Source organism: Ursus arctos, unplaced genomic scaffold (genome assembly GCF_023065955.2).
Source record: "Ursus arctos isolate Adak ecotype North America unplaced genomic scaffold, UrsArc2.0 scaffold_24, whole genome shotgun sequence".
NCBI lineage: Eukaryota > Metazoa > Chordata > Mammalia > Carnivora > Ursidae > Ursus > Ursus arctos.
Window position 1 is genome coordinate 43,277,528 of NW_026622919.1, and position 27,527 is coordinate 43,305,054.

General features: G+C 39.5%; 1 protein-coding gene across 2 annotated transcripts in view; it reads right to left on the reverse strand.

The window, feature by feature from the left end:
- Positions 1–1,384: 1,384 nt before the first annotated feature.
- Positions 1,385–27,527, reverse strand: part of YWHAE (tyrosine 3-monooxygenase/tryptophan 5-monooxygenase activation protein epsilon) — a 52,514-nt gene continuing 26,371 nt past the window's right edge. The window contains exons 2-7 of one of the 2 annotated variants that reach the window (XM_044390836.3): positions 14,241–14,440; positions 10,128–10,234; positions 9,231–9,437; positions 6,814–6,950; positions 3,996–4,042; positions 2,298–2,369 (exon numbers count right to left, since the gene is read on the reverse strand). In XM_044390836.3, coding sequence (XP_044246771.1) covers positions 4,035–4,042; positions 6,814–6,950; positions 9,231–9,437; positions 10,128–10,234; positions 14,241–14,440 — 659 coding nt within the window. In that variant the 3' untranslated portion in view covers positions 2,298–2,369; positions 3,996–4,034. Of the gene's footprint in view, positions 2,370–3,995; positions 4,043–6,813; positions 6,951–9,230; positions 9,438–10,127; positions 10,235–14,240; positions 14,441–27,527 lie in introns of both variants that reach the window. The other variant, XM_026517819.4, reaches the window with a different exon arrangement.

The following is a 27,527-nucleotide window of genomic DNA, read 5'->3' on the forward strand; positions in this document are numbered from 1 at the left end:
GTAACAACACAACTTGAAAGAAATCACCTCCACAAGCCAGACTATTTTGTAAAAACATTACGCATGTGTTTGACTCTTCAAGTCCAGGCACTTGTGCATTAGTGTTTAGTGTGGGAGCGGACTGCAAAACCCTGAGTCCCATTATCTTTAAAAAATCTGATAGAGTTTTAAGAATTCCTTCCTTCAGTTTTGGACCTTGATGCAGCAGACATTTGGCCACTTTACTGTAAGAAAAAGAACAAATCAACCTGAAAATCTCTTGGACACAGCTCCACATCTCTCCAACTATCTAATGGAATAGCAAAACAATACAAAACAAAAAAAAACCTTGTTTATTCTAATTATGGGCATACACTACTAGGACACATCACTATTCTGTTAATTTCTTAAGTCTTTATTACTGAGAATTAAGCCAGGGTATACTTTTGGTGTCAACATCTCATTTGGCAATGAGTCAAGTATAGTACCGGAGCGGATACTCTCAACACACTGCTGATTGGGGGTGGGGAGGACGACAGGATGCTATAAAAGTGGAACAACCCCTTTGGAAGGAAGGAAAAGGGCAGTATTTATCAGTTTAAACGTTATATTCTCTCCCACAGGAAATCTAGAAACGTATCATATAAATACACATGCAAATATTTAAGTGGAGACAGTTACAAGGATATTTAATGCAGCACCATTTATAATAGCAAGGCTGGAAACAATCTCAATGTCCAAAAGGAGTCACCTAGTTTAAAAAAAAATCAGGAGTACATCCATGTTACACAGTCACTCAAATTAGATCTACATGCCTGATACAGAATGGTCTATAATAACTAAACACCTACACACACTGATGTATACACTATTTCTGGAAGAAACTACTTAACAATGAGTGTCTCTAGTAAGGGGGGTGGCTCCACAGTTCTACCACGTGTACATGTACTACTGAGAATGAATCTAATTATTCTTTTCTGCTCCTGCCACTGACCTTTAGAAGTGGTGGTGGGGGTAAAGTAATTTTACTTCAGCCTAAGGAGGATTTTTCTGACACATTCAGCCTTATTTGGTTATACAATCCAAAATTCCAGGCTAGAAAATGATCCATATCACGCCTTGCGTAAGTATGAGTTTGTACTTTAATGATTAAAATACATACCATGTTGCTATCTGGTTGAGAAGACAGGATAGTAATGAACTGACTTGGGTGTTCTTACTCAGTGTTCTTCGACAACCAGGTTACAGGTAAAAGTTTTTTTCTAAAAATACACATCATCTTTGGGAAACAGGAGTGACTGGTGGAAGAAGGGGGGGAATCTTTCCACATTCAGGCAAACAATACTGTCAATGTGTTTGGACTAGAGTTTATTTTAGAAAGATAAAGGATGGAGGCGCAGTAATATTTGGCATTTTTAATTTAGGTTTGTTTTATTTAAGTTTAATGTTAATTCCATGCTGTGTTTCAGTAAGAACAATACAGATTCTGTATCTGTGGCTCCAGTCAGATATCCAGTAGTACAAATTAGCTTCAAGTTACACATACTGAACAAAAGAGGTTGAGCGAGCGAAGGAGGGAAGGGGGGGGCCCAAGGGGAAAGGGAAGGAGAAGAAACAAAGAATTGAACACGCATGCAGGCTTTTCCATACCACCTTCAATGCTAACCTGCTTTAGAGGGAGAGTAAAAGTAGGCAAGAATGAGCAGCCACGGATTGTTGAACTGTTACCAGCACCATGCTTTTCAGCAACATTTCAGCAGAGTTTGAAACACTTTTTACAGCAAAACCATTAACAACTCTCCAAACAATCTTAAACCACTTCAAGCTAACACCCAATTAATTTTAAACATTGGTATAAAATTCGATTTAAACAATTAGAAAAAGGAAAAATGATACCACAATGCCTCTATAGTGTGATTAACCTCTCTCTTAGATGCTTGCATCACCTAGAAGTCTAATGGCTTTTGAATGTAATTTCCATTTCTAATGGTGATCTTGCCACATCTGGCAGGAGACAATACAGTAATGCTGAAAAAGCCTCTATGCAGTCCTGTTAGTGTCTTAAAGAACCTAAAAGCTGGGACCAGTAAAATCCACAGAAATTCACTCTTGCCTTTAAGAACTTTTGAAAACTGTTTTCAAAAAGGAAAAAAAAACAAAAAAACAAAAAAACAAAAACAAAAACAAAAAAACCAACAGGGCAGGAACCTAAATTCTGAGACCAAATGTAAAAGTCAGATTTGGTGGTTCTCAGTGACAATGGGGGAATTTCCAATGGGAGTGGGATGGGAAGGAATGGGGTGGTCAGAGATGGTTTCTCTTGTTGGCTTTTGTGTCTCACTGATTTTCATCTTCCACATCCTGCAGCGCTTCTTTATTCTGCTCTTCACCTGCAAAGAAGAATGAGTTAATTATTTTATGCTGACTAAATGAGACTGTTGTGGTAACAAAGAAAGGTATCATTCCAAGCATAGACTCCTTATATGTGCTATAATTGGTATTACACACAGACAGCCAAAGGACTTCTACCATCCTTGACACCCGAGATGCCTAAGCCAAGAAGTGCTGCTGGATCAAGGTCCTGAATGATCAATAGTCAGGATGAAAAAAACTGATGCATAGTAAAACTATTTTTATGCTAAATAAGCTCTTGAAAGTAGACAGCCAAGGTAACCGTATTATTAAATGATTTTCAAGCTTTCGTGTATATTTTGGGTCAAAATACTCTTTCTCAATAACCTCACCTCTTCAAGAATCAAGGGTACTTAATAGTTTTTTTTTGCTAAAATCTACCCACAAGCTCCATGTGAAATGCTTCAGTAGAGAACTGAGCAGTAAAATGCTCCAAAGTAGTTCTATAGTTTTAGAGGGAGGGTTCTGCTTTTTAAAGTGAGTTTACATTCTGTATCTTAGCCAGTCATACCAAACCATAAACCAGATTTCTTACTCCAGAGTGAAATGGCATGCTCAAAGTAAACCAGACCGCTGAGGTTATTAAAGAAGGGCATTTGGACCTGTTCTCTCATGCCATTTTTCTTTTCCCTTAAAACATGATGATTGGCCTGAGGAGTTTCAACTGCACTATGACATGCAACAGAAAGCCAGCCTATTCACTGGAGAATCATCTACCTATTAATAAGCATTAAATAAGTCAGCCATAATAAAGAAAGCATGCAGGCTTTTGCTAAAAAATAATGAAACAGGTAAAAGTTACATTCTTTTGTGCTTTAACAATTCACTACAATTCCTATGTAGTTAATAGTTTGAATCAAAATAAATATCAATTAACTAATCCAACACCATTATGGTTCAGACAATCCATCCATTCATATTGCTTGTTAAATTACTTAATCAGGATGGACAAATGACACTAAGACAGGCTGCCTACCAACATAAAGCATTTAAACCGAGGAGTGCTTTTTAAATAGTCTGAAAGACCTTGGTATGATAAACAATGCTGTTACGGTAACAAGGATTAGGTAAACATAGTTTTAGACATTTTAAATTTTCTTCTCTGACAAAAATGTTTGATAGTGAAATGTGACTCTTAAAAAGTACGTAAAGTACATAAGGATTTTTGACTCATATATAGAAAAAGACATGCAATGAAAGACAAAAAAACCATTTACTGAGGAAGAAATGATGCACCACCCAATGGTTCCCAAAATAATGTATTCAAACTTAGGAAATGATAGGAACATTCACGCTCATTTTTAACAGCAATACACTGCCAAAATATGGTTAACAAACAACAATAAAGCACACTCTAATTCACTTATAAGCAACCATTAGATTTGCCAAAAGTTCCAAGTAACTTTGGCATAGAATATTGTCAGATGAGTCACACCCAACCAGAGGTAGACAGGGGTAGCAGATCATAAATGTCTTATAGGTTTCACATCCTAGAATGTAGAACAGGCAGTTTTGTAAGCAAAAGGATGATGATATATGCAGGCATGATTAGTGAAGAACCAAAACTAAAAAGCAGAATTCGCTGTGCCATGATAATGACTTACAAAGTAGAGTTTTTAGGAAAGGAAGAGTTGGATTTTCCTTTAGGAATCTATATTGCAAGGAGAAAGGGAGGGAGAACAATCATATGAAAGCCACATTACAAGAAAAATAAACCGAGAGAGCAGGACAAAAGAAAACACCAATGATTTAGGGGAGTCAGATCTGGGTCTTTTTACTTTGTATAAACTTCACTCTACAAAGTATCTGTTCCTCTTACCTTTAAAAGGATGAAATAATATCCTCTTAAAAGGTATACAGAAGTGGGGGAAAAAGGTTTCTTTGGATATGTATTTCTTTGCCCGCTGTTTCCTGATTTTGGTGGGGGAAAGAAGGGAACAGGCAGAGAACACACACTTCCTTTCTATGGACTTGTGTATGAAACAGTCCTCTGAACACAGGTTAAGAGAAAAGGACTGAAATCAATTGATGAGAAAAAGTGGTAATGTTTATAAAGATGTTCCGACACAGACAGAAGTGAACATACTGTGCAGTTAAAAAAACATAAAAACATCTCAGTAAAAGCTAGGGAATTACATACACACTTCTTCCTTTAGAAACCCCTAATTCAAGTGTTTTTCAACACCATTTTTCATAATAAAATTAAAAAGGAGAAATGCTCAACTAAATGCTCAACTAAATCCAAACATCCTGGGAGACTGCCAATTTCATGACTGCAATTTTGCACAGATTCTAAGTCACAAAACCAATTTAATAAAACATGTAATACTATACCTTTTAGGAAACTGGCAAATAAATTACTAGTACCCACAACAATTTGTAAATTCAGATAATTTAATTTTACTAAAATGTCCAGAAACTACTTGAATTTTTCACTGTTAAACCTATGTTTCATAATTTTACCATAAAGCTCTTAAATGAAAATTAGTCTGTTTCAACCAAATTTAATCAACTGTCTGAACAAAGTGATGAGAACTGAAGCAAATGGATTTTACTAGATTTAAATTAAACTGTTAACAGGATTAAAGAGCAATCTATACTGAAATGTAATAAAACATCTCTGTACAAAGAACGTTCACAACTATGTAAAGCAGTTTCAAGAAAATAGCCTATCATAAAAGGCAATCTATTTCACAATATGTTTGATAACCAAGAGAAAAAATTCTTCGGTTCTATGTAAAAACAAAATGACATATAGTTTACTTTGATTAACCAATTATTGGTTACCAGTGATAATTTATAAGAGTAGCATTAGAAAATATAAACATTTAGCTTTATAATCTAGCAAGTTTAGTTATACAAGGTGGCATGAAATGTCTAAAAAAAGCAATGTTTCTAACCCAGGTCACCTTCTTTGTTATTTTCACCCTCAGAAAAATGCTCCCAGAAGTCATAGGGGTATATACCTTAACTGAGGTCAATCCCGCTTACCAAACTCTCCACATGTTTTCCTTTTATCCCCTCAGACAGGCAGAGAGATACTAGTCTTCTCTGAGCTGAGGGTGACTGTGAAGAGTCCACAGCCGTTTGGCCATTCTTCTGAGTAGTTATTGTTTAGAATGCAAAAGAATGTTAAAGCTGGAAGGAACCTCAAGTCATTAGTTCAGAGATGGTAAATTGGTTTTGAGTCCCACAGACTGGTAGCGATTGCCCAAAGTGCTGTGTTGGAAGTAATTTGTAGCTCCATCTGGCTTTGTTGGGTAAGTGTGCAAGTAGGTCACACGTGCCACATATCTCAAGCCAACCCTAGTCAAATACCTAAATATTTCATAATGCTAGTTAGCACTAAAGTTAAGTCAGGTTCTCACTTTAGGACCTAAGGAAGTCTAAAATCTGACTCTATCCTTCCAGAGCAAGGAAACTTACAACACACATGCCCGGAAAACCCACTTTCAGAGGTACATTTAAGAAGAACAATGCTTCCAAAGAGTCCAGCATGCTGGCTTGAACAACAGACATAGCTAGCCTCAAGCAACACAACATATGCTTCGGTTTGGGTAATATACTCTTAAAGGATCTGTAACTAAAACCGACAAACTTCTTACTTCCCATACCACCACCACCAACCGTAAAGCTATCTCATAAAATGGCCACATCACTAGTTTTTGCGCCCCATGTCCTCCCCCCACCACTCTTCAATGATCTATCATGGATTAAAAGGATTCTTTGGAATAAGTAGAATAAAACCTCCTTTAAAATCAACAATTATGACAAATTTGGGCATTCAGAATAAATATTAACCCCCATCACAAGACTGAGTTTTGTAAAATACTATTTATAACTAAAAACAAACAACAACAAAACAAGAGATTATACCAGACCTCTTAGGTAAGGACTAAGGGCAGAACATTCCATTTGCTCTATAAAATCCAGAGACAAACAAGTTCCTTCTTTAAAGATTTCCAGAGAAGATGATTCATAAATATTTACTGACACCATCTAGTTTTAACCTGAGGTTACCAGTCAGCCAAAGCAGTGATCATGACATTCAAATACAACTACTTAAGTAAATCCCTAAAATTCAATCTGAGAAAGATAAAAGGAGCTGCTTCCTGCCTCCACCTTCCAAAACACAGTGAGAGAAGCAAACCAAGTTTAGCAAACATTAGAGACAAAACTTTTAAATCTTCGAATAAAAAAAGACCCCCTTTTCCAAACAAGTCTTTTACATTATCATCGTATAGCCCCAAATGGAAAACTGTACTTTGAGATCATCTGCTGTAAAGGTAATAATTAAAATTCAATAGTTTGGAGGATAGGCTGAGTCTAAACTGTAACTTAATATGAAGAAATACCAAGGAATTCCTAAGAGTAAAAAGACTCAACAAATTAGAGATGCATTTAACTTTGGAGTTTCCTTACCATCACCCTGCATGTCTGAAGTCCATAGTGTCAGATTATCACGTAACAACTGCATGATAAGCGTAGAGTCCTTATAGCTTTCTTCACTCAGCGTATCCAGTTCTGCAATTGCGTCATCAAAAGCTGCTTTTGCCAACCTAAAAGTATTTACATAAATATATTATAAAAACAAGCCCCAAAACAGAAATGACACATTAGAAATCATTCTTTTTCTTCAGTTATCCTACAGTCTGTAATAGTGACACTGAGTATCTTGGCTTTAAATACTGAAATAAAGGAAAAACAGATATAACTGATGAAAATTAACTCTTTAATTTTGTAGTCTAGCACATGGAGGCAGGAAAATTTTTAGAGCACTGTTTTTTTTTTTTTTTTTAAACAAACATCCCAAGGTAGAGCTCAAACTCATACCTAGAGATCAAGAGTCACATGCTCTACTGACCGAGTCAGCCAGGCATCCAAGAGCACCATTTCTTACCAGGCTTTTGACAAGTCTATCAGGAAACAGAATATACAGACCAAATTCGATCCTGACCCACCACGAAAATTATGCATAATAAAAGTATTACCAAGTTCCAGTCAACAGCTCACTTTTTTAATTTAAAAAGATGAAATGTTGGACAGCCCAGTTTAATTACAAAGAATTTAATATTAACGGGGAAAAAAAGGCAATACAGAACCCACGGAAATGTGATATATAAGCTATCTGCTAGAATTGAAAAGAAACAAAATCAACGTTTACTGGGTATGGTGTTGGTGTAGGATGAACACCAAGTGATGCGGGACACCAGTGGAAAAACAGAACAAAGGAAAGAAACACTCTCGGTCCACAATGAACATCTAGGAATAGAGACGACTGATACATAAAACTATTTTAAAACAAGTATGAAGTGCTACTCTGGAGAAAGTACTCAAGAAACCCTAGAGGACGAGGAAGTCAAATACGAACTCAAAGGGTAGGAGAAAAGCATGAATGGAATACTAAAAATTAAAGCAAATTCATAGGGGCGCCTGGGTGGCTCAGTCAGTTAAGCGTCTGCCTTTGGCTCAGGTCCTTGGGATCATGGGATCAGGCCCCGTATCGGGCTCCCTGTTCATTGGGGAGCCTGCTTCTCCCTCTCCCTGTGCTGCTCCCCCTGCTTATGTTCTGTCAAATAAATAAATAAAATCTTTTAAAAAATAAAGCAGATGCGTAAGAGCAAAGGCATGCAGAAGAGGAGAAGACTTAAATCGAAGTGATATGTGGGACAGCTGGACTGGAGAATGACAATGAAAGATCCAATCAATACTATCAGCTGAACAGATAGCTATTAACTTCTTCAGTTAAGACCTGTACCTGTTTAGACAAACTCAACTGGGAATTTAGAATGTTTTTAGATGAATAAATAATGGTTTGCATGTAAACGAATCCACCTCCCATCAGGAAAAATCTCTCCTTTCAGCTCTCCTTCCAATCTGATTCCTATATACTCAAAGAAGACTCTAAGTTATTAACAACAAATACATTATTCCAATTATAGGAGGCACCTAAAATAGGCAAATTCACAAAGACAAAGCAGAGATTAATGGGGGCAGAGGTAGGGGATCTGGAGAATTACTGGGTAGTGGTTAATGTATTTCAGGTGATGAAAAAGTTTTGGAAATATCTTAGTGGTGACAGTTACACAGTACTGTGGGTGTATTTAATGCCAATCAACTATACAACTTAAAAATGGTTAGAATGAGGGGCGCCTGGGTGGCTCAGTCAATTAAGCGTCTGATTCTTGATTTCGGCTCAGGTCATGACCTCAGGGTCATGGGATCAAGCCCCACGTCCAGTTCTACGCTGCTGGAGATTCTCTCCTTCTGTCCCCCCATTTACTTACTCTAATTATAATAATCTTTAAAAAAAAAAAAAAAGGTTAGAATGATAAACTTCATGTTGTATTTTACAATAATTTTTACAAGTAAAAAGCTATGTACATAGAGCTAGCTAGCTCTTAAATTTCTATTTGTATCAAAAATTGGGAGCAATCTAAAATATATATAAATGCGGGAATTAACACGAAGACGGAGAACTGGTCATCTTAAAATAGAAAATACAAAATACGTACACTAAGAGCATAACTACATTAACATGCCTACAAAGACTAAAACATAATATAAAAAAAAATTCCATTATAATTCCACTCTCCCACTAACAAGTTAAAAATTCTACCTACCACCAAAAATTTTCCCCATCAACATAATGCAAAACTGCTATCCTAGTGAACTGAGACAGGGTGCGTCTTAAAATCAAACCAGTTTCATTAAGAGCCAAAAGAATTCTCTGTTACATGGCCAAGGCGGCAAAAGCAATCCCAGAAAACAAGACAATTCTCTTTTGTAACTTTTTCCACTTTCACAGTGAGAGTTTTTGTTTCTCTTCCATGACTTACCTGCAGGCACGGTCGGGGGAATTAAGAATTTCATAGTAGAATACGGAAAAGTTGAGAGCAAGACCTAAGCGAATTGGATGCGTGGGTGGAAGTTCTGTCATTGCAATATCACTAGCAGCTTTATAAGCCACTAGGCTGTTCTCCGCAGCCTCCTTCCTGTCATTTCCTGTGGCAAATTCAGCCAGATACCTGTGGTAGTCCCCTTTCCTAAAACAAAACAAAATAAAACAAATAGAATTAGGAAAAATACTTTTTAAGTGAAAGTAAACTGTTAAAATTTTGTAATCTATAAAATGAAATATGTGACAAAAATATATTTAATAATTAACATGGATACTTCAATAATTTCACAGTCTCTTTCACCAAAGACTGACTATTCACCAAAGACTGACTAGTCTATTCAGCTTTCCTCCTCAAAGTTCAGAATACCAAGTATAAGCAAAATCCTAGAGAAATCAACTGGAAAGCCTAAAAAATCAACAAATTTTTGTTGATAGATGATAGAATTAAACATAAAAAAGTGGTTCCAAAAATGGCATTGACAGTTTGTGAAGTAAAACTTCTACATAAAATGTTAAGACTGAACTATGTAATACTATGTAATACAGTGCTACAGCTGATGGGTAACTCCACACAAAACCAAATGCAAACAGATAAAACCTAGTACTCTTACAGTAAATAGTCTTACCATCTTAAATGCAACAATTGTTCACTAGCCGTGAATATGCAAATGAGTACTCAAAAATTAAGTTTTAAAAATCATTCCTCCCATGTAACTACCCTTCTAACATTAAACAACTGTTCTTAAATAAAAGCTGAACACCTACACAAAAGAAGTGATAATTCTAAGGGGGGCAACATTTAATCTGACATTTTCCCTTCTAGTATAGAACCTACATTTTATAATAGAAAACCTTGGACTCGCCAGTGTTAGCTGCTGGAATGAGGTGTTTGTCCAGTACATCCAGAATGTCACAACAGATTAACTTTAGCTCAGTCTCAACCTGAAAAAAAAAAAGTCAAAAATTGTTTAAGTCTAAGAAATTACATAAATTATGACACATTCTCCCTCTAGTTTTGAGAAGAGAGCCACAGTAAACATAATACACATCTCTCTCCAAAACTTCTTCCCCACTCTTGATATAAAAGCAGAGAAAAGTTGTCTCCGGGTTATAGAAATTATCTTCTTTCTACATGCTGTTAGTTTAGTGCTTTAAAAAAAAAAAAAAAAGGCCAAAAAAAACCCCACCACCACACAGAGACACCTGGCTGGCTCAGTTGGTGGAGCATGTGACTCTTGGTCTCACCGTTGAGATCAAGCCCCGCACTGGGTGTAGACATTACTTAAAAATAAAATCTTCAAAAGAAAAAAAAAAAAAAAAAAGAGGAAGAGGGAGAGAGAGAGAGAGAGAGAGAAATACCCCCAAGCCAACAACCTCATGATTCAGCTACATAACTGAGAGTAACACTAATTACCAAGTGCTGTACATTTATATTAATTAGCATATTTAATGAGGTATAGACTATGTCTCCATTTACATGGGGAAACAAAGATTATGGTATTTGGCCAAAAATCACCAACTTAAAGAACTTCAAGAGGGACAGCTAGGATTTGAACCCAGACAAGCTTAGTCTAAAGCCTAAGGTCACAGTTTATAAGGGACAGAATAAAAATTCAAACCCGGGTACAGTCTGCCTCCAATGCTCATGTTCCTAACCACTACTATACCCAATAGCCAATCACTCTAGTGGCTGAGATCCATCAGTTATGGCACCAAAAATCTGTACACTGAAGTAAATATTGCCACTTATCTAAAATTTATCACACTAAAAATGCATACCACCACCAAAGACACATACATATCCTGTTCTCTATTTTTCATTAATTCACGGTGACACTGCTGAACCTTTCCAAATTCTTCTTATGCCCTCTGGAACCTTCTTTCCATTGTAAAGAATTGCCCCATTCTCTCTTCTCCTATAATCTCATCCTTATCCTAGGTTAAACTAGCTCTTTCCTGAATAACTACCTCCCTTGTGGCTTTTCAAGAAAGTGGCAACTACTGTAGGACTAAGACAACTTCTTTTTTTTTTAAGATTCTATTTATTTATTTGACAGAGAGACAGCCAGTGAGAGGGAACACAGGCAGGGGGAGGGGGAGTGGGAGTGGAAGAAGCAGGCTCCCAGTGGAGGAGCCTAATGTGGGGCTCGATCCCAGGACTCTGGGATCACGCCCTGAGAGCCGAAGGCAGACGCTTAACGACTGAGCCACCCAGGCGCCCCTAAGACAACTTCTGAATTCTCCTAGCTCCCCACTGACTCAATATGACTGGCTGCTATTACTCCGAACAGCTCCTCTTTGGAAGCTCATCCTCTATGTTCTAATTTCTAAGAATCTGTCATCAGTGGATCTCTACAGGCCTTTCATCCATATTCACAGCCTACCTCTCCAATTCCCAGTATCACACCCATGTTCCTTTCAACACAGTTCCTTGATCTCAACTCCAAGACCTTTTTTCTCAATATCCCTGTGTTGTTCTATCCAAGAAGTCTTAAATTCTTTTTCACTACTGGACCGTAACTTCCATTTTACTTTTTTTTTTTTTTTTAAGATTTTATTTATTTATTTGACAGAGAGAGAGACGGTGAGTGAGGGAACTCAACCAGAGGGAGCGGGAGAGGGAGAGGCAGGCTTCCCGCTAGGCAGAGAGCCCGACGCGAGGCTTGATCCCAGGACCCTGGGATCAGGACCTGAGCTGACGGCCGTTGCTTAATGAATGAGCCACCCAGGCACCCCCCTTTTTTACTTCCTTTATTCCTGTTATTCCTACTTAGGGACACATCAAGACACCAGCCTCTTGAATCTTTCTTCTTCCCCCAATTTACCAGTCCCTCTCTTTGCTTCTTGCTTCCTTTCCTACTTAATCCAAATCCCACAATTCAGCACCAACTTCTCTCTCTTCAGCACTTTTAACTTTTTTTTTTTTTTTTAAAGATTTTGTTTATTTGACAGAGAGAGAGAGAGACAGCAAGAGAGGGAACACAAGCAGGGGAAGTGGGAGAGGGAGAAGCAGGCTTCCCGCTGAGCAGGGAGCCTGATGCGGGGCTCAATCCCGGAACGCTGGGATCATGAACTGAGACGAAGGCAGATGCTCAACGACTAAGCCACCCAGGCACCCCTAACTTTCTCATTTCATCATCCTGCTGAGACACCAAACTTTTCTACTGACAATCCACATTCTTGTTCCAACATACTTGAGGTTAATGGACAGACTAATATCCTTGTATGTGACCCCAGGTATGTTAATCAATTACTCAGAACCTTAGTTTCCCCACCTATAGAGTAGAACAATAACCTATTCTTTACAGGGTCATTTAAATAAACACCCTACTTTGCACAATTATATGTACTAATATCTCCCCACTCAAAACTGTGTGCAACAGAGGTAGAGATAATTAATAAGTGTAGTTTCTGGAGACGCGTGGGTGGCTTATCGGTTAAACATCCTGCTTTCGGCTCAGGTCATGATCCCACGGTCCTGGGATCGAGTTCTGCATCAGGCTCCTTACTTGGCAGGGACCCTGCTTCTCCCTCTGCTTGCCACTCCCCCTGCTTGTGCTCTCTCTCACAAATAAAATCCTTTAAAATAAAAATGTAGTTTGTTTTTCTTCTCCCTACCAATTTCACTCCCTGTGCTACTTCATGAGTCTTCCTGTAATTTCCCTCACCGTATTCTAAATGTGTTTACATATGCCTATCTCTTCCACCAGGATGAGTTTCTCAGCGTAGTCCTAATGACATTTTGGGCCAGACAATTCTTTGTTGTGTAGTGCTGTCCTATGCACAACAGGATATAGAGCAAGCAGCATTCCTGTCTCTAACTACTGGATGCCAGTAGCACCCTTCAAGTTGTGACAGCTGAGAATGTCTTCAAAGGGGGCGCCTGCTTCTCTCTCTCTCACCCCCCCCCCCCCGCTTGTGTTCCCTCTCTCGCTGCCTGTCAAATAAATAAAATCTTTAAAAAAAAAAAAAAAAAAGGAATGTCTTCAAAGATTGCCAAGTGTTCTCTGAGGAGCAAAATCACCTCTGGTCGGAAACCACTGACTAGATCAATGGCTACTGTACTTTTCTGACCAAAACCCACAGTAAGAAAAATTACATACATTTATATAACATCTGAAACAATAACTTCATGAAATTTCCAATGCCCTCTAACATTTTCTATTCTATTAAAAAAAAAAAGGACGAGACTGAGCCTCCATAAGGACAGTAACGTATATTTGTCTCATCTTTCTCCCCATAGCACTTAGCAAACTGTGTGGTTCATAAGAGGTACAAAAATACTTGCTAAATTCTTTGCTAAATTCTCGTGAATGGTAATTTCAAGTCACTCAATGAAGCATTTTGCAGCTAACTACAACAAGAACAAAGATCAAATTAGTTCTCTACTTGTGTGGTGTTTAAAACTGAACGCCCTCTGCAGCTTCCAGGGAAAAATTCTTCACGTCTTTCCTGAAACATTGTATAGCCTGTATTTCCTAATACAGGTTAAGTAAAAAATGCAAATCCATTGAAATATAAAATGTTATCACACATGTATACAACACATGTGTACTAGGCTGTGATCTAAAATGTCCAAAACCGGGGCAGCTGGGTAGCTCAGTCAGTCAAGCATCTGCCTTCAGCTCGGGTCATGATCCCAGGGTCCCGGGATGGAGCCCCATGTCAGGTTCCCCGCTCAGTGGTAAGCCTGCTTCTCCCTCTGCCCCTCCCCTGGCTCATGCGCTCTCGCTCTCAAATAAATAAATCTTACAAAACATAAAAAATGTCCAAAACCTAGGGCCCCTAGCTGGTTTAGTCAGAAAGAGCATGAGACTCCTGATCTTGAGGTCATGAGTTCAAGCCCCACACTGGGTGTAGAGATTAAATAAATAAAACTTCAAAATAAAATGTCCAAACGCCAAGAAGGCATCTTTCTTTAAAGATGTCTAGGATATGATAATCTCACCATTTGCCGATATTCCCGAATCATTTTTAGTTTGTCTTCTCCTCCCTTGTTTTCTTCTTTCTGTTCAATGCTGCTGATTATTCTCCAGGAAGCTCTTCTGGCTCCAATCACATTTTTATATGCAACAGATAGGAGGTTTCTTTCTTCAACTGTCAGCTCCACATCCATCCCCGCCACTTTCTTCATTGATTCCACCATTTCTATAAAGGAAAAGAAAGATCAGACCTTACAAAGTAAGTTTTGTTACACAATATCCCTTCACAGGTCTTTTTTTTCTGTCAAGCTAGTGTAAAAAGGCAAGAATTTTAACATACAATCATTGAAACTAAGAATATGAGTAGGGGTGCCTCGGTAACTCAGCTGGTTGGGCATCCGCCTTTGGCTCAGGTCATGATCCCGAGGTCCTGGGATGGAGCCCCGTGCTGCTCCCCACTCAGTGGGGAGTCTGCTTGTCCCTCTCCCCCTGCCCCTTCTCTCAAACAAATAAATGAAATCTTTTAAAAAATGAGTAAAAAACTAAAAACATGTAAAAGAAAGTAAACTAAAAGCCTAGAACAAGAGAATCTGTAATAAAAGATGTATGGAATCAAAACTTCATATAGTACCTACTGTAATTCACAGCATGGTTTGGAACGACCTATCTCATTAAATAAGGGAACTGGGGGGCACCTGTGTGGCTCAGATAGTTAAGCGTCTGCCTTCGACTCAGGTCATGATCCCAGGGTCCTGAGATCAAGCCCCGTGCCTTGAGCAGGGAGCCTGCTTCTCCCTCTCCCTCTCTGCTGCTCCCCCTGCTTGTGCTCTTCCACTCTGTCAAATAAATACAATCTTTAAAAAAAATTAAAAATAAAAAATAAGGGAACTAGGAAAGGACACCTGCCCATTTCTTGGTACAAATAACTGAGCTGGCAGTTTACACAAATATTAAAAAGTTACAGGCTCCAGGCACGTCTAGGTGGCACAGTTGGTTGGTTCTCCGACTCTTGGTTTCGGTTCAGGTTGTGATCTCAGGGTGGTAAGACCAAGCACCGCACTAAGCAAGGGAGTCTGCTTGTTTCTCTTTCCCTCTCCTTCTGCCCCTTACCCCCGCCCCACCATTCTCTAAAATAAATAAATCTTAAAAAAAAAAAAAAAAAAGGTTATAGGCTCTAAAATGTATTTTCTTACAAATAAATTATTTCCCAAGTAAATACGAATAAACTGTATTACAAAGTCATGGGAGGAAAGAGCATTCATACAGCAAACATACACATTTGAGCATTTGGTTAATCACAAACACAAACAAACTTACCTTTGGATGTTTCCATCCTTCCTCCTTTAGAAGGAAAACTGTCCACCCTCCTATGAATTCAATTCATCAGCAAAACTTTTGATGGTTCCTATTTATTACCACTAGGTGGCGACCAAAGAAAGGGACCCAGATAAATCTTAGGAGATCCCCAAGTAAAGGAAAAAATAGGTAGCATAATGCCCATGAGGGGACCCTGGGTGGCTCAGCTGGTTAAGCATCTGACTCTTGATCTCAGCTCAGGTCTTGATTTCAGGGCCATGAGTTCAAGCCCCACACTGGGTGTGGAGCCTGCTTAAAACAAGGGGCACCTAGGTGGCTCAGTCAGTTAAGCGTCTGACTCTTGATTTCATCTCAGGGTCGTGCCCTGAGATCGAGGTCTCTCCCTCTGCACGTGTGCTCGCTTGTGCGCGCTGATAAATAAATCTTTTTAAAAACCTTTAAAAAAAATAAAACAATGCATGTGAATGCAGAGGAAGAACCAAAAACAGCTCAATGAACACTAACCTAATAAATGTATTAATGAAAACTATGCTTTTAGAAAAGACTAAATGCCATATTGTCATATGGCTCTCCAACTTTACTGATTCAGAATCTGTGGTCATACATTAACACTCTAAACATAAGCAGTCTCTTAAGGTATGATGCAGATGGTAACTTTATGAAACACTGCTTAATAGTTAAATAATGTGTAATCCTAGGGAAGTATGTTTAAAAACATTATCCTTTTGGGAGCATCATGAAATTAACAGAAACATTAAGATGGTAATAAGATCTTTGGAAAACAGTTTGGTAGTTCTTACACAGAACACCCTAAGACTCAACAATTCCACTACCAGTTGTTACCCAAGAGAAATGAAAATATATCTTCACAAAGACTTTTTACACAAATGTTCACAGCAACTTTTGAACAGCCAAGATGAAAACAACACAAAAGTCCATGTATACAATGGAATACTACTCAAGAACAAAAAATAAACCATGGATACAAATAACAACATGGATGAGTTACATAATCATGCTAACTGAAAAAAGCCAGACCAAAAACTTTGAAGTTACAGAAAATGCAAACAAGTGGTTACCAAAGGTATAGGGGCGAAGTGAAGGGAGCTTGTATGCAAAGGAAGTTGAGGAGTAACAGGACTGCTCTGCTGCGGTGGTTATACAACTGAGTAGATTTATTAAACACTGAATTGTACAGCTGAATCCTTGAATGACACAGGAGAGCAGAGTGGGCAGACCCACCAAGCAGTCACAGTAGTTAGAAATCTAAGTATACCTTCTGACTCCCCAAAAACTTTACTAACAGTCTACTGTTGACCAGAAGCCTTGCTGATAATTAACACGTTTTTGTATGTTGTATTATACACTGTATTCTACAATAAAGCTAGAGAAAAAGTTATAAAGAAAATCATAAGAGAAAAAATGTTCACAGTACTATATTCACTGAAAAAAAAATCCGCATGTAAGTGAACCCACACACTTCAAACCCATGTTGTTCAAGAATTAACTGTACATGTAAAAGAGATCTATTTTATCATATACAAATACTTCAATAAAGTGGATTTTTAAATGTAACTCTGGAACATTAAAAAAGAAGTATTAGGAGGCGCCTGGGTGGCTCAGTCATTAGGCATCTGCCTTCGGCTTGGGTCATGATCTCAGGGTCCTGGGATCAAGCCCTGTATCAATCGGGGTCTCTGCTCAGTGGGAGGCCTGCTGCTTCTCCCTCTCCCACTCCCCCTGCTTATGTTCCCTTTCTCGCTGTCAAATAAATAAATAAATAAAATCATTTTAAAAAATAAAATAAGATAAAGAAGTATTAGGAAGAAAAAATTTAAGATGGGGTGCTGCGTGGCTCAGTCATTAAGCGTCTGCCTTCGGCTCAGGGTGTGATCCCAGAGCCCTGGGACCCAGCCCCACATCAGGCTTCTCCGCTGGGAGCCTGCAGTTCTTCCTCTCCCACTTCCCCTGCTTGTGTTCACTCTCTTGCTGGCTGTCTCTCTCTCTCTGTCAAATAAAATCTTCAAAAAAAAATTTCTTAAAGAGGTTTATTTACTTGACAGAGCGAGCAAGCACAAGCAGGGAGAGTGGCAGGCAGAGGAGAGGGAGAAGCAGGCTTCCCAAAGACAGAGCCACCCAGGTAACCCCAAATTTTTCAACATTTCAACAATATTTTTACAATAAGGGGGCAGAATGGGGGACTGAAATATATTTAAAGCACTCAATGATATTCTATCCCAGATTCAATTAAATACAGCATTCTCATCATTTAGAAAGCCAAAACCAAGGCAAAGACGACTGTGGTACAACTACAGAGGCAGCAGTTGTCCAGTTTTAGTAAATAACAGCTTTATTAATCTATAATTCACATATATAATTCAACCATTTAAATTTACAATTTAGTGGTAGTTTTAGTATATTCACAAAGTTGTGCAACCATTACCACAACCAATTTTACAATATTTTCATCACTTGAAAAAGAAATGCTCCATACCCATCAGCAATCACTCCCCACCTACTACCAACTCCCTCAACCCTAGGTAACCAAGTACTTTCATCTCTATGGATTTACCATTCCGGACATTCCATATAAATGGAACCATATACAGGCATACCTTGTTTTAGTATGCTTCACAGAATTGTTTTTTACAAACAATGTTTGTGGCAACCCTGTGTAAATCAAGTCTATTGGCATCTTATTTCCAGTAGCATTTGTTCACTACATGTTTCTGTGTCACATTTCAATAATTCTCTCAATATTTCGAACTTTTTCATTATTATATTTGTTATGGTGATTTGTGATCAGTTACCCCTGATATTGCTATTCTAATTGTTTTGGGGCACCACAAACCACACCCATATAAAATGGCAAACTTAATAAATGTGTTCTGTTCCCACTGACCTGCCTGCCATTCCGTGCCATGTCATGTCTCTCCACCCTCCGCCATCTATCCCTCTCCCCCGTCAGGCCTCCCTATTCTCGGAGACACGACAATACTGAAATTAGGTCAATTAATAACCCTAAAATGGCCCCTAAGTCAAGCAAAAGGAAGAGTCACACATCTCTCACTATAAATCAAAAGCTAGTAATGATTAAGCTTAGTAAGGAAGGCATGCTGAAAGCTGATACAAGCCAAAACCCAAACAATCTTCCAAGTTGTAAATACAAAGTAAAAGTTCTTGAAGGAAATGAAAAGTGCTATACCAGTTAACACAGGAGCAAAACAGCCCTATCACTGATAGTGAGCAAGTTTTAGTGGTCTGGATAGAAGATCACACCAGCCACAACACTCCTTTAAGCCAAAACCTAAACCAGAGCAAGGCCCTGACTTTCTTCTATTATATGAAGGCTGAGAGAGGTGAGGAAGCTGCAGAAGTTAAACTGCAGGACAGCAGAGGTTGGTTCATGAGGTTTAAGGGAAGAAGTCATCTCCGTAACAAGGTGAAGCAGCAAGTGCTGATGCAGAAGCTACAGCAAGTTACTCAGAAGATCTAGCTAACATCATTAACAAAGGTTAAACTAACAGACGAAACAGCCTTATCTAACACTTTCACAGCCAAACAAAAGCCAACGCCTGGATTCAAACTTTCAAAGGAAAGGATGACTCTTGTTTAGGTAGGGGCTAATGCAGCTGGTGATTTTAAGTTGAAGCCAATGCTCAACGACCATTCTGAAAATCCTATGCCCTTAAAAATTATGCTAAATCCAGGTGTCTGGCTGGCTCAGTCTATAGAGCATGCAACTCTTGATCTCAGGGTTATGAGTTTGAGCCCCACGGTGGATGTAGATTACTTAAAAAACAAAATCTTAAAAAAAAAAAAGAAAACAGAATTAGGCTAAATCTACTCTGCCTGTGCTGTTTACGGGAACAAAGGCTGAATGACAGCACGTCTGCTTACAACATGGTCTCTCATACTCTTCATGAGTATCTCTGAAGATTTATCTATTTATTTGGGGGGGTGCAGAGGGAGAGAGGGAATCCCAAGCAGACTCCCTACTAAGAGGGGAGCCAGGCATGGGGCTCAATCCCATAACTGTGAAATCACCACCAGAGACAAAACCAAGGATCAGTTGGCTTAACCGACTAAGCCACCCAGGCACCCTGGTTTACTGAGTTAAGACTTTACTACTGTTGAGACATACTGCTCAGAAAAAAAGATTCCTTTAAAAATATTACTGCTCAATGACAATGCACCCGGTCACCCAAGAGCTCTGATGGAGATGGAGAAGATTAATGTTTTCACATGCCTGTTAACACAACATCCATTCTGCATCCCCAAGATCAAGGAATAATTTTGACTTTAAGTGTTATTATTTAAGAAATACATTTGAGGGGTGCCTGACTGGCTCAGTCTGGAGAGGATGTGACTCTTGATCTTGGGGTCATGAGTTCAAGCCCCATGCTGGGTGTAGAGCTTACTAAGGAAGGAAAGGAGGGAGAAGGGAAAGAAAGAAGGAAGGAAGGAATTAACTTTGTAAGGGCACAGCTGCCGAAGATACTCATTCCTCTGATGGATCCAGGTAAAATAAATTGAAAAGCTTCTGGAAAGGAATCATCATTCTAGATGCCATTAACAACATTCACGATTGATGGGAGGAGATCAATACATTAGCATTAACAGGATTTGGAAGAAGTTGATTCCAACCCTCATAGATGACTTTGAGGAGTTTAAGACTTCAGTGGAGGAAATTAACTGCAGATATGATAGAAATAGCAAAAGAATTAGAATTAGAAGCAGACTTAACCTGGGGCACCTGATGGCTCAGTCAGTACAGCATGAGGCTCTTGATCTCGGGGTCATGAGTTTGGGACCCAGAGTGTACACATTATTTAAATAAATCAACTTTAAAAAAAGGTGGACCTGTGGGGCGCCTGGGTGGCTCAGTCGGTTAAGCGTCTGCCTTAGGCCTGGGATCGAGCCCCGCATGGGGCTCCCTGTTCAGCGGGGAGTCTGCTTCTCCCTCTCCCTCTGCTCCTTCTCTCTGTCAAATAAATAAATAAAATATTTTAAAAATAAATAAATTTTTAAAAGTGGACCTACTCAAAACCAAGATGAGTTATATCCCGTCAGAATGGCTAATATCAAAAAGACAAGAAATAACAAGTGTTCGAGAACATGTGGAGAGAAAGGAATCCTAATGCACCTTTGGTGGGAAGGTTAACTGGTGTAGCCACTGTGGAAAACAGTATAGAGATTCCTCAAAAAATTAAAAACAAAATACCATATGATCCAGTAATTCCACGACTACTTACTCAAAAAAAAAAAAAAAAAAGAAAACATTAATTTGAAAAGATATATGCACCCGTTTATTGTAGTATTATTTACAACAGCCAAGACAGAGAAGCAACTTAAGTGTCCATCAATAGACGGGTAAAGAAGATCCCTACAATGGAATAAAAAAGCCATAAAAAAGAATGAGATCTTGTCATTTGCAACAACACAAATGGACACAGAGGATATTGTGCTATCGTAATAAGACAGAGAAAGACAAATACCATATGGTTTCACCTATATATGAAATCTAAAAAACAAAATAAATGAACCAAAAAAGCAGAAAGAGGCCCATAAATACAGAGAACAAACTAGTGGTTGCCAGAGGAAAGGAAAGTAGAGGAATGGGCAAAATGGTGAAGGGGAGTGGGAGGTACAGGCTTCCAAGTATGGAATGAGTAAGTCACAGGGATGAAAGGCACAGCATAGGGAATATAGTCAGTGTGCTGTAATAGTGTTGTATGGTGGGGCACCTGGATGGCTCAGTTGGTTAAGCATCTGCCTTCAGCTCAGGTCATGATTCTAGGGTACTGGGATCAAGCCCTGCATCAGGCTCCCTGCTCAGCGGCGAGTCTGCTTCTCCCTCTCCCTCTGCCCCTCCCTCACTTGTGTCAGCACTCTGGAGCTCGAGCTTGTGCACATGCTCGCTCTCTCTCAAATAAATAAAATCTTTTTTTTTTTAAGATTTATTTATTTATTTATCAGACAAAGAGAGAGAGCACAAGCAGGGGGAACAGCAGGCAGAGGAAGAATGGCAGGCAGAGGGAGAAGCCAACTCTCCGCAGGAGCAAGGAGCCCGGTGCAGGACTCCATCCCAAGTCCCTGAGATCATGACCTGAGCTGAAGTCAGACGCCCTTAGCCACCCAGGAATTCCAATAAATAAAATCTTTAAAAACAAAAAAGTGTTGTATGCTGACAGATGATAGCTATACTTGTGGTGAGCAGAGCATAATGCATAGTCGTCGAATCAGTATGCTGTAAACCTGAAACTAATGTTAATGTTGTAAGCTGTACCTCAATAAAAAAAATAACAAAATAAAGTGGGCCTGAAGGTTGACTCAATTGCTGTGATCTCATGATAAAACTAACAAAGAAGTTAGGCTGCTTCTTACAAATGCAGCAAAGAAATGTTTCTTTCTTTTTTTTTTTTTTTTAAGATTTTATTTATTTATTTGACAGAGAGAGAGGGAACACAAGCAGGGGAAGGGGGAGGGGAAGAAGCAGGCTTCCCGCAGTGCAGGGAGCCTGATGCAGGGCTCAATCCCAAACCCTGGGATCATGACCTGAGCCGAAGGCAGATGCTTAACGACTGAGCCACCCAGGCGCCCCAAGAAAATGGTTTCTTGAGATGAATAGTCTTAGACTTAGTTAATAAAGCAGTGGCACGGTTTCAGAAGCTTGACTCCCAATTTTTAAAGAAATTCTACCACGTGTTGGGGCACCTGGGTGGCTCAGTCGTTAAGCATCTGCCTTCGGCTCAGGGCGTGATCCTGGCGTTCTGGGATCGAGCCCCACATAAGGCTCCTCCGCTGGGAGCCTGCTTCTTCCTCTCCCACTCCCCCTGCTTATGTTCCCTCTCTCGCTAGCTGTCAAATAAATAAATAAAATCTTAAAAAAAAAAAAGAAAAGAAATTCTACCATGTGTAATATGCCATCAAACAGCATCCCGTACTACAGAGAAACTGCTCCCGAGAGGAAGTCAATTGATGCAGAAAAACTTCATTGTTGGCACACCTGCCCTTACCTTCAGCAACCACCACCCTAATCAGTCAGCAGCCATCAAACAGAGGAAAGACCTTCCACCAGCAAAAAGATGACTCACTGAAACTCAGATACAGTTAGCATTTTTAAGAAATAAAGTATTTTTAATTAAGGCATGTGATTTTTTTTTAGACATGATGTTATTCCATACTTAACAGACTACAGTATATTGTAAACATAACTTTTACAGGCACTGGCAAACCAAAAAATTCATCTGACTTACTTTATTGTGATGTTCGCTTTATTGAGGTAGTCTGGAACCAAACCCTCAGTATCACCAAGTATGCCTGTAATATGTTGTCTTTTGTAACTGGCTCCTATCCCTTAGCATATCTTTAGGTTCACCCAGAGGGCAGTACCTAATAATATACTTCACATACTCCATGGGCATACCACATTTTATTTCTACATTTATCAGTTAATGGACATTTGAGTTGAATTTTCACTTTCTGGCTATTATGAACAATGCTGCTATGAACTTAAATTTATGCAAGTTTGCTTTCAGGTCTCCTGCGTATATACCTAGGAGTGGAACTGCAGGGTGATCATAGTAACCTTTTGAAGAAGGAACTGCCAAACTCTTTTTCAGGAGGCATGCACTATTTTTACATTCCTACCAGCAATATGGGAAGATTCTAATTACTCCGTACTCTCACCAACATTTGTTAATTTCTATAAAAAGGGGAGGGGGCACCTGGGTGGCTCAGTGGGTTAAGCCTTGGACTCAGGTCATGATCAGGGTCCTGGGGTCAAGCCCCACATCGGGCTCCCTGCTAAACAAGAAGCCTGCTTCTCCTTCTCCCTCTGCTGCTCCCCCTGCTTGTGCTCTCTCACGCTCTCAAATAAAATCTTTTTTTAAAAATCACCTTAGTGCGTGTAAAGTTGTATCAGGTCATGATGTTGAGCATCTTTTCATGCGCTTAACTGGTCATTTGTGTGTTCCTTGGAAAATACTTTGGAGAATATTCAGATACGTTGCCAACCATTTTTTTAAATGTATTTCAGAAAGAGGGTGTGTGCACACAAGCGGGGGAGGGGCAGAGGCAAAGAGAGAAGCACAAGCAGACTCCCCACGGAGCAAAACCTGACCTGAGCAAAAACCTAGAGTCAGACACTCAACTGACTGAGCCACCCAGGCCCCCTGCTTTGTCAACCTTTTAACTGGCTTATTTGTCTTTTTATTACTGAGTTATTTACATACATACATACATACATTTATTTTTGAAGAGGGGGTACAGAGAAGGGGGAGAGAGAGAATCTCATGCAGGCTCCACTCCCAGCATGGAGCCTGACACAGGACTCTTATCTCACGACCCCAAGATCATGACCTGAGTGGAAATCAAGAGCCTGATGCTTAACCAGCTGAGCCGTCCAGGCACTCCAAGAGTTATTTACTTTATTTTTAAAGCCCTAACTACTCCTCTTAGCCCCACATCTTCAGGAATTTCTCCATTCCTGAAGGTAGCAGACTAACGGACAGTAGTAGCGTGAGTCAGGAAATGAAAGCACTTCCTACTACCCCTAGGAGTTCTATACCAGTGCTTTGTACCAATCTGCACAAATTATGACTACAATGAAGCTCCAGAACCTTGGTGTTATCCTTACCCCTTATAACACCAGCAACAGAAACATGATCCTGACTATAACGTATCCCAAAACTTTATGTGAAAGCTCAGATTTACCCAAAATTGGCCACACCCTCAAACTACCATCAGCAGAGGATTAATTCAACTATATTTGCATAAAATTCTCAAAATTAACCAGTATTTCATAAAATCTTTTTTTAAGATTTTACTTATTTGACAGAGAGAGAGCACAAGCAGGAGCAGCAGCAGGCAGAGGACGAAGCAGGCTTCCCGCTGAGTAGGGAGCCCAAGGCGGGGCTCAATCCCAGGATCTTGGGATCATGACCTGAGCCAAAGGCAGATGTTTAACTGACTGAGCCACCCAGGCACCCCTCAAAAAATCTTCTTTGCAACAACTATTTTATCAATGTGATCTAAGCATTTCTGGGATGGAGGATGGCTGTCAAATCTGTTTGCAACAGTTATGATCATAACTTACGAACCAGAGAAAGAAGCATCAATGACTACGTGTGGATGCACAGTTTGGTACACAAAATCTGGGCCATAAAATTTTGGGGCCTTCCAGTTAGTTTGGGGACAATGGGTAGCAGACTGAAAATCACCAGTTACCAAAAAAAAAAAATCTGAAATTTACAATATCCCCAACTGAAAAGGCATCTTAATCAAACATACTAATAAGCCTGTTTGGTTCCAGGTCATTTCCCCTTCACTGTGTAACAGCCTAGTTAGACATCCATTACATTAAACCAGCTTGCCTCTATTCATTACTGGACTATCCTGCCAGAAGGAGACTCCCGTTATTTTTCACCCTGACCTTAATTTAGCTTCGATTCTTGGTTTTGCTCTTTGAAGTATTTGTGTAAATACGTTCGTTCAATAAACTCATTCACAAATAAAACACATCATGCCAGGCACTGTTCCAAATGCTTTGCATGTATTAATGCATTTAATCTTCTCAATAAACCTTTGAAGTAGGTAGCAGTATTCTCATTTTATGAGTAAACTGAATATGGAGGTTAAACTTGTTCAAAATCACAAATTCAGGAGATTACAAACCCAGACCATCTGACTCCAGAGCTATACTGTGATTTAATATTACCTCAAATCTGAGTATTTATTTGAATCCATCTGAATGGGGATCTCTTTTTTTAATTAAAAGTATAATTGATAGGATCCTTTGCTTTTATTTTTTTTAAGATTTATTTTTAGAGAGAGAGGGAGTGCACATGCAAGCGAGGGGAGGGGCAGAGGGAGAGGATCTCAAGCAGACTCCCCACTGAGCAAGGTGCCCACCATGGGGCTCCATCTCAGGACCCTGAGATCTGACCTGAGCCAAAACCAAAAGTCGGACACTCAACTGACTAAGCCACCCACCCAGGCGACCCAGGATCCTTTGTTTTAAGAACAGATGCAATAAATGCTTGCGATGATAAGAGACACAAGCTTAATGCATTAAAACATGGTTTATTCCCATTTAAAACACATCTTTTTCCACCAAGTTGACCCTCCAGAACAATTATCTCCAAAAAACTTAATGCCAATGCCTACCAGAACAGATACCCCCATGCCAACAGTATTTCTACATCAACATCCCAGTAAATATGATTCTCCCAAGACTGTCCCTGACAGCTGGTAAAGCAAGTCTGCTGAGATTCAATAGTCTTATAATCTTATAAAGCCAAAGTACAAATCTACAAGGGGGTGTGTTTTCACCTATTAGACTGACTACAAGTTACCACAAAGCCTAATTTCTACAGTTCCTAATGAAATCCAGGGTCAAGACGCAAGCGAACTGTTCAGAATCAGTCATGGGAAAATGAGCAGGCACTGTACTAGCTGAAAGAATTAATGTATCTTGTACTCAAGAAGCATGCAGGGTCATAACCATAATTATTTCCAACATAGAAAAAATATTGCCACTTTACAAAACTTAATTCTGACTTTAAAGACAAAAAAATGTAAAGCTGAATAACTTGCCTCAAGCCACATAGCTAGTAAGCTGTAAAACCAGAATTCAAACCCAATCTGGGGCGCCTGGGTGGCGCAGTCGTTAAGCATCTGCCTTCAGCTCAGGGCGTGACCCCAGCGTTCTGGGATCGAGCCCCACATCAGGCTCTTCCACTGGGAGCCTGCTTCTTCCTCTCCCACTCCCCCTGCTTGTGTTCCCTCTCTCGTTGGCTGTCTCTGTCAAATAAATTTAAAAAAAAAAAAAAAAAAAAAAAACCCAAACAATCTAACTTAAGTGCCTCAACTCTTAATCATTACATTCAACTAACTTTCCAAGTAAAGTGCTCACAGAAACAAACTCTTAAGTCCAGGAACACTGAAAGTAATCACCCCTAGGGCCAAAAATCTTTAAAAAAAAAAAGGGGGGGGGTGCCTGGGTGGATCAGTCGTTAAGCGTCTGCCTTCAGCTCAGGTCATGATACCAGCATCCTGGGATCGAGTCCCGTGTCAGGCTCCCTGCTCAGCGGGAGCCTGCTTCTCCCTCTCCCACTCCCCTTGCTGGTGTTCCCTCTCTCGCTGTCTCTCTCTGTCCAATAAATAAATAAAATCTTAAAAAAAAAGAGGGGGGGCAGAGTATCAGACACTACCTTAAAAAGGTTCTGTCACTCCAAGTCTGGAGAGATCTTTGGTTTGCTTTATGTGAAGATCCACACGCTGGCCAATGACCCTTCCTCTTTCTGGGAAACTACTCATCCCTCTGAATCAAACTCAAACATCTTTTCTGTAAAGTCTTCCTGTGCTTTCCAATCCATGTTCACATTTCTCTGTATTGAGGATCAGTGTTCTCCTTCACATCAAATATTACCTTGATAAAAAAAATTAAGGAATTACCTTCCTAAAAGGGCATAAACTGTGTCTTCATCTGTATATTCCCAGAAGAGCACCGCATCTAATGCCACAAAAGGCACACAAACATTTGATGAAAGAATAAAGATGGTAAGACAAACTATGACAAATATATTCTGGTGGGCTTGATTGAATAGGTCAGATAAGGATTCCCTCCCTAGGTAGGACCAGAGATTCTGTGGTCCTTTCCTAGCCATTTCAACAGAACTATTTCCCTGCAACCAGTATTGTCTAGCAGAAAATTTAGGTATATCTATCCCTAAAGAAGCCCCCTGAGACCCAAGGTATCACCCTGAAGGTCTGAGGTCTGTTCTTTGAATATGTAAGGGGGAATTTAATATAGTGTCCTATGTTAGCTCACTTCGGTAAAGTGCCCAAATACCATTTGAACATTCCCAATTAACAGGGCACCCGGGTGGCTCAGTCGGTTAACCATCTAACTTGTTTTCGGATCAGGTTATGATCTCAGGATCGTGGGATGGAGCGCTGGGCACTGAGCCTGAGATTCTCTCTCTCCCCTT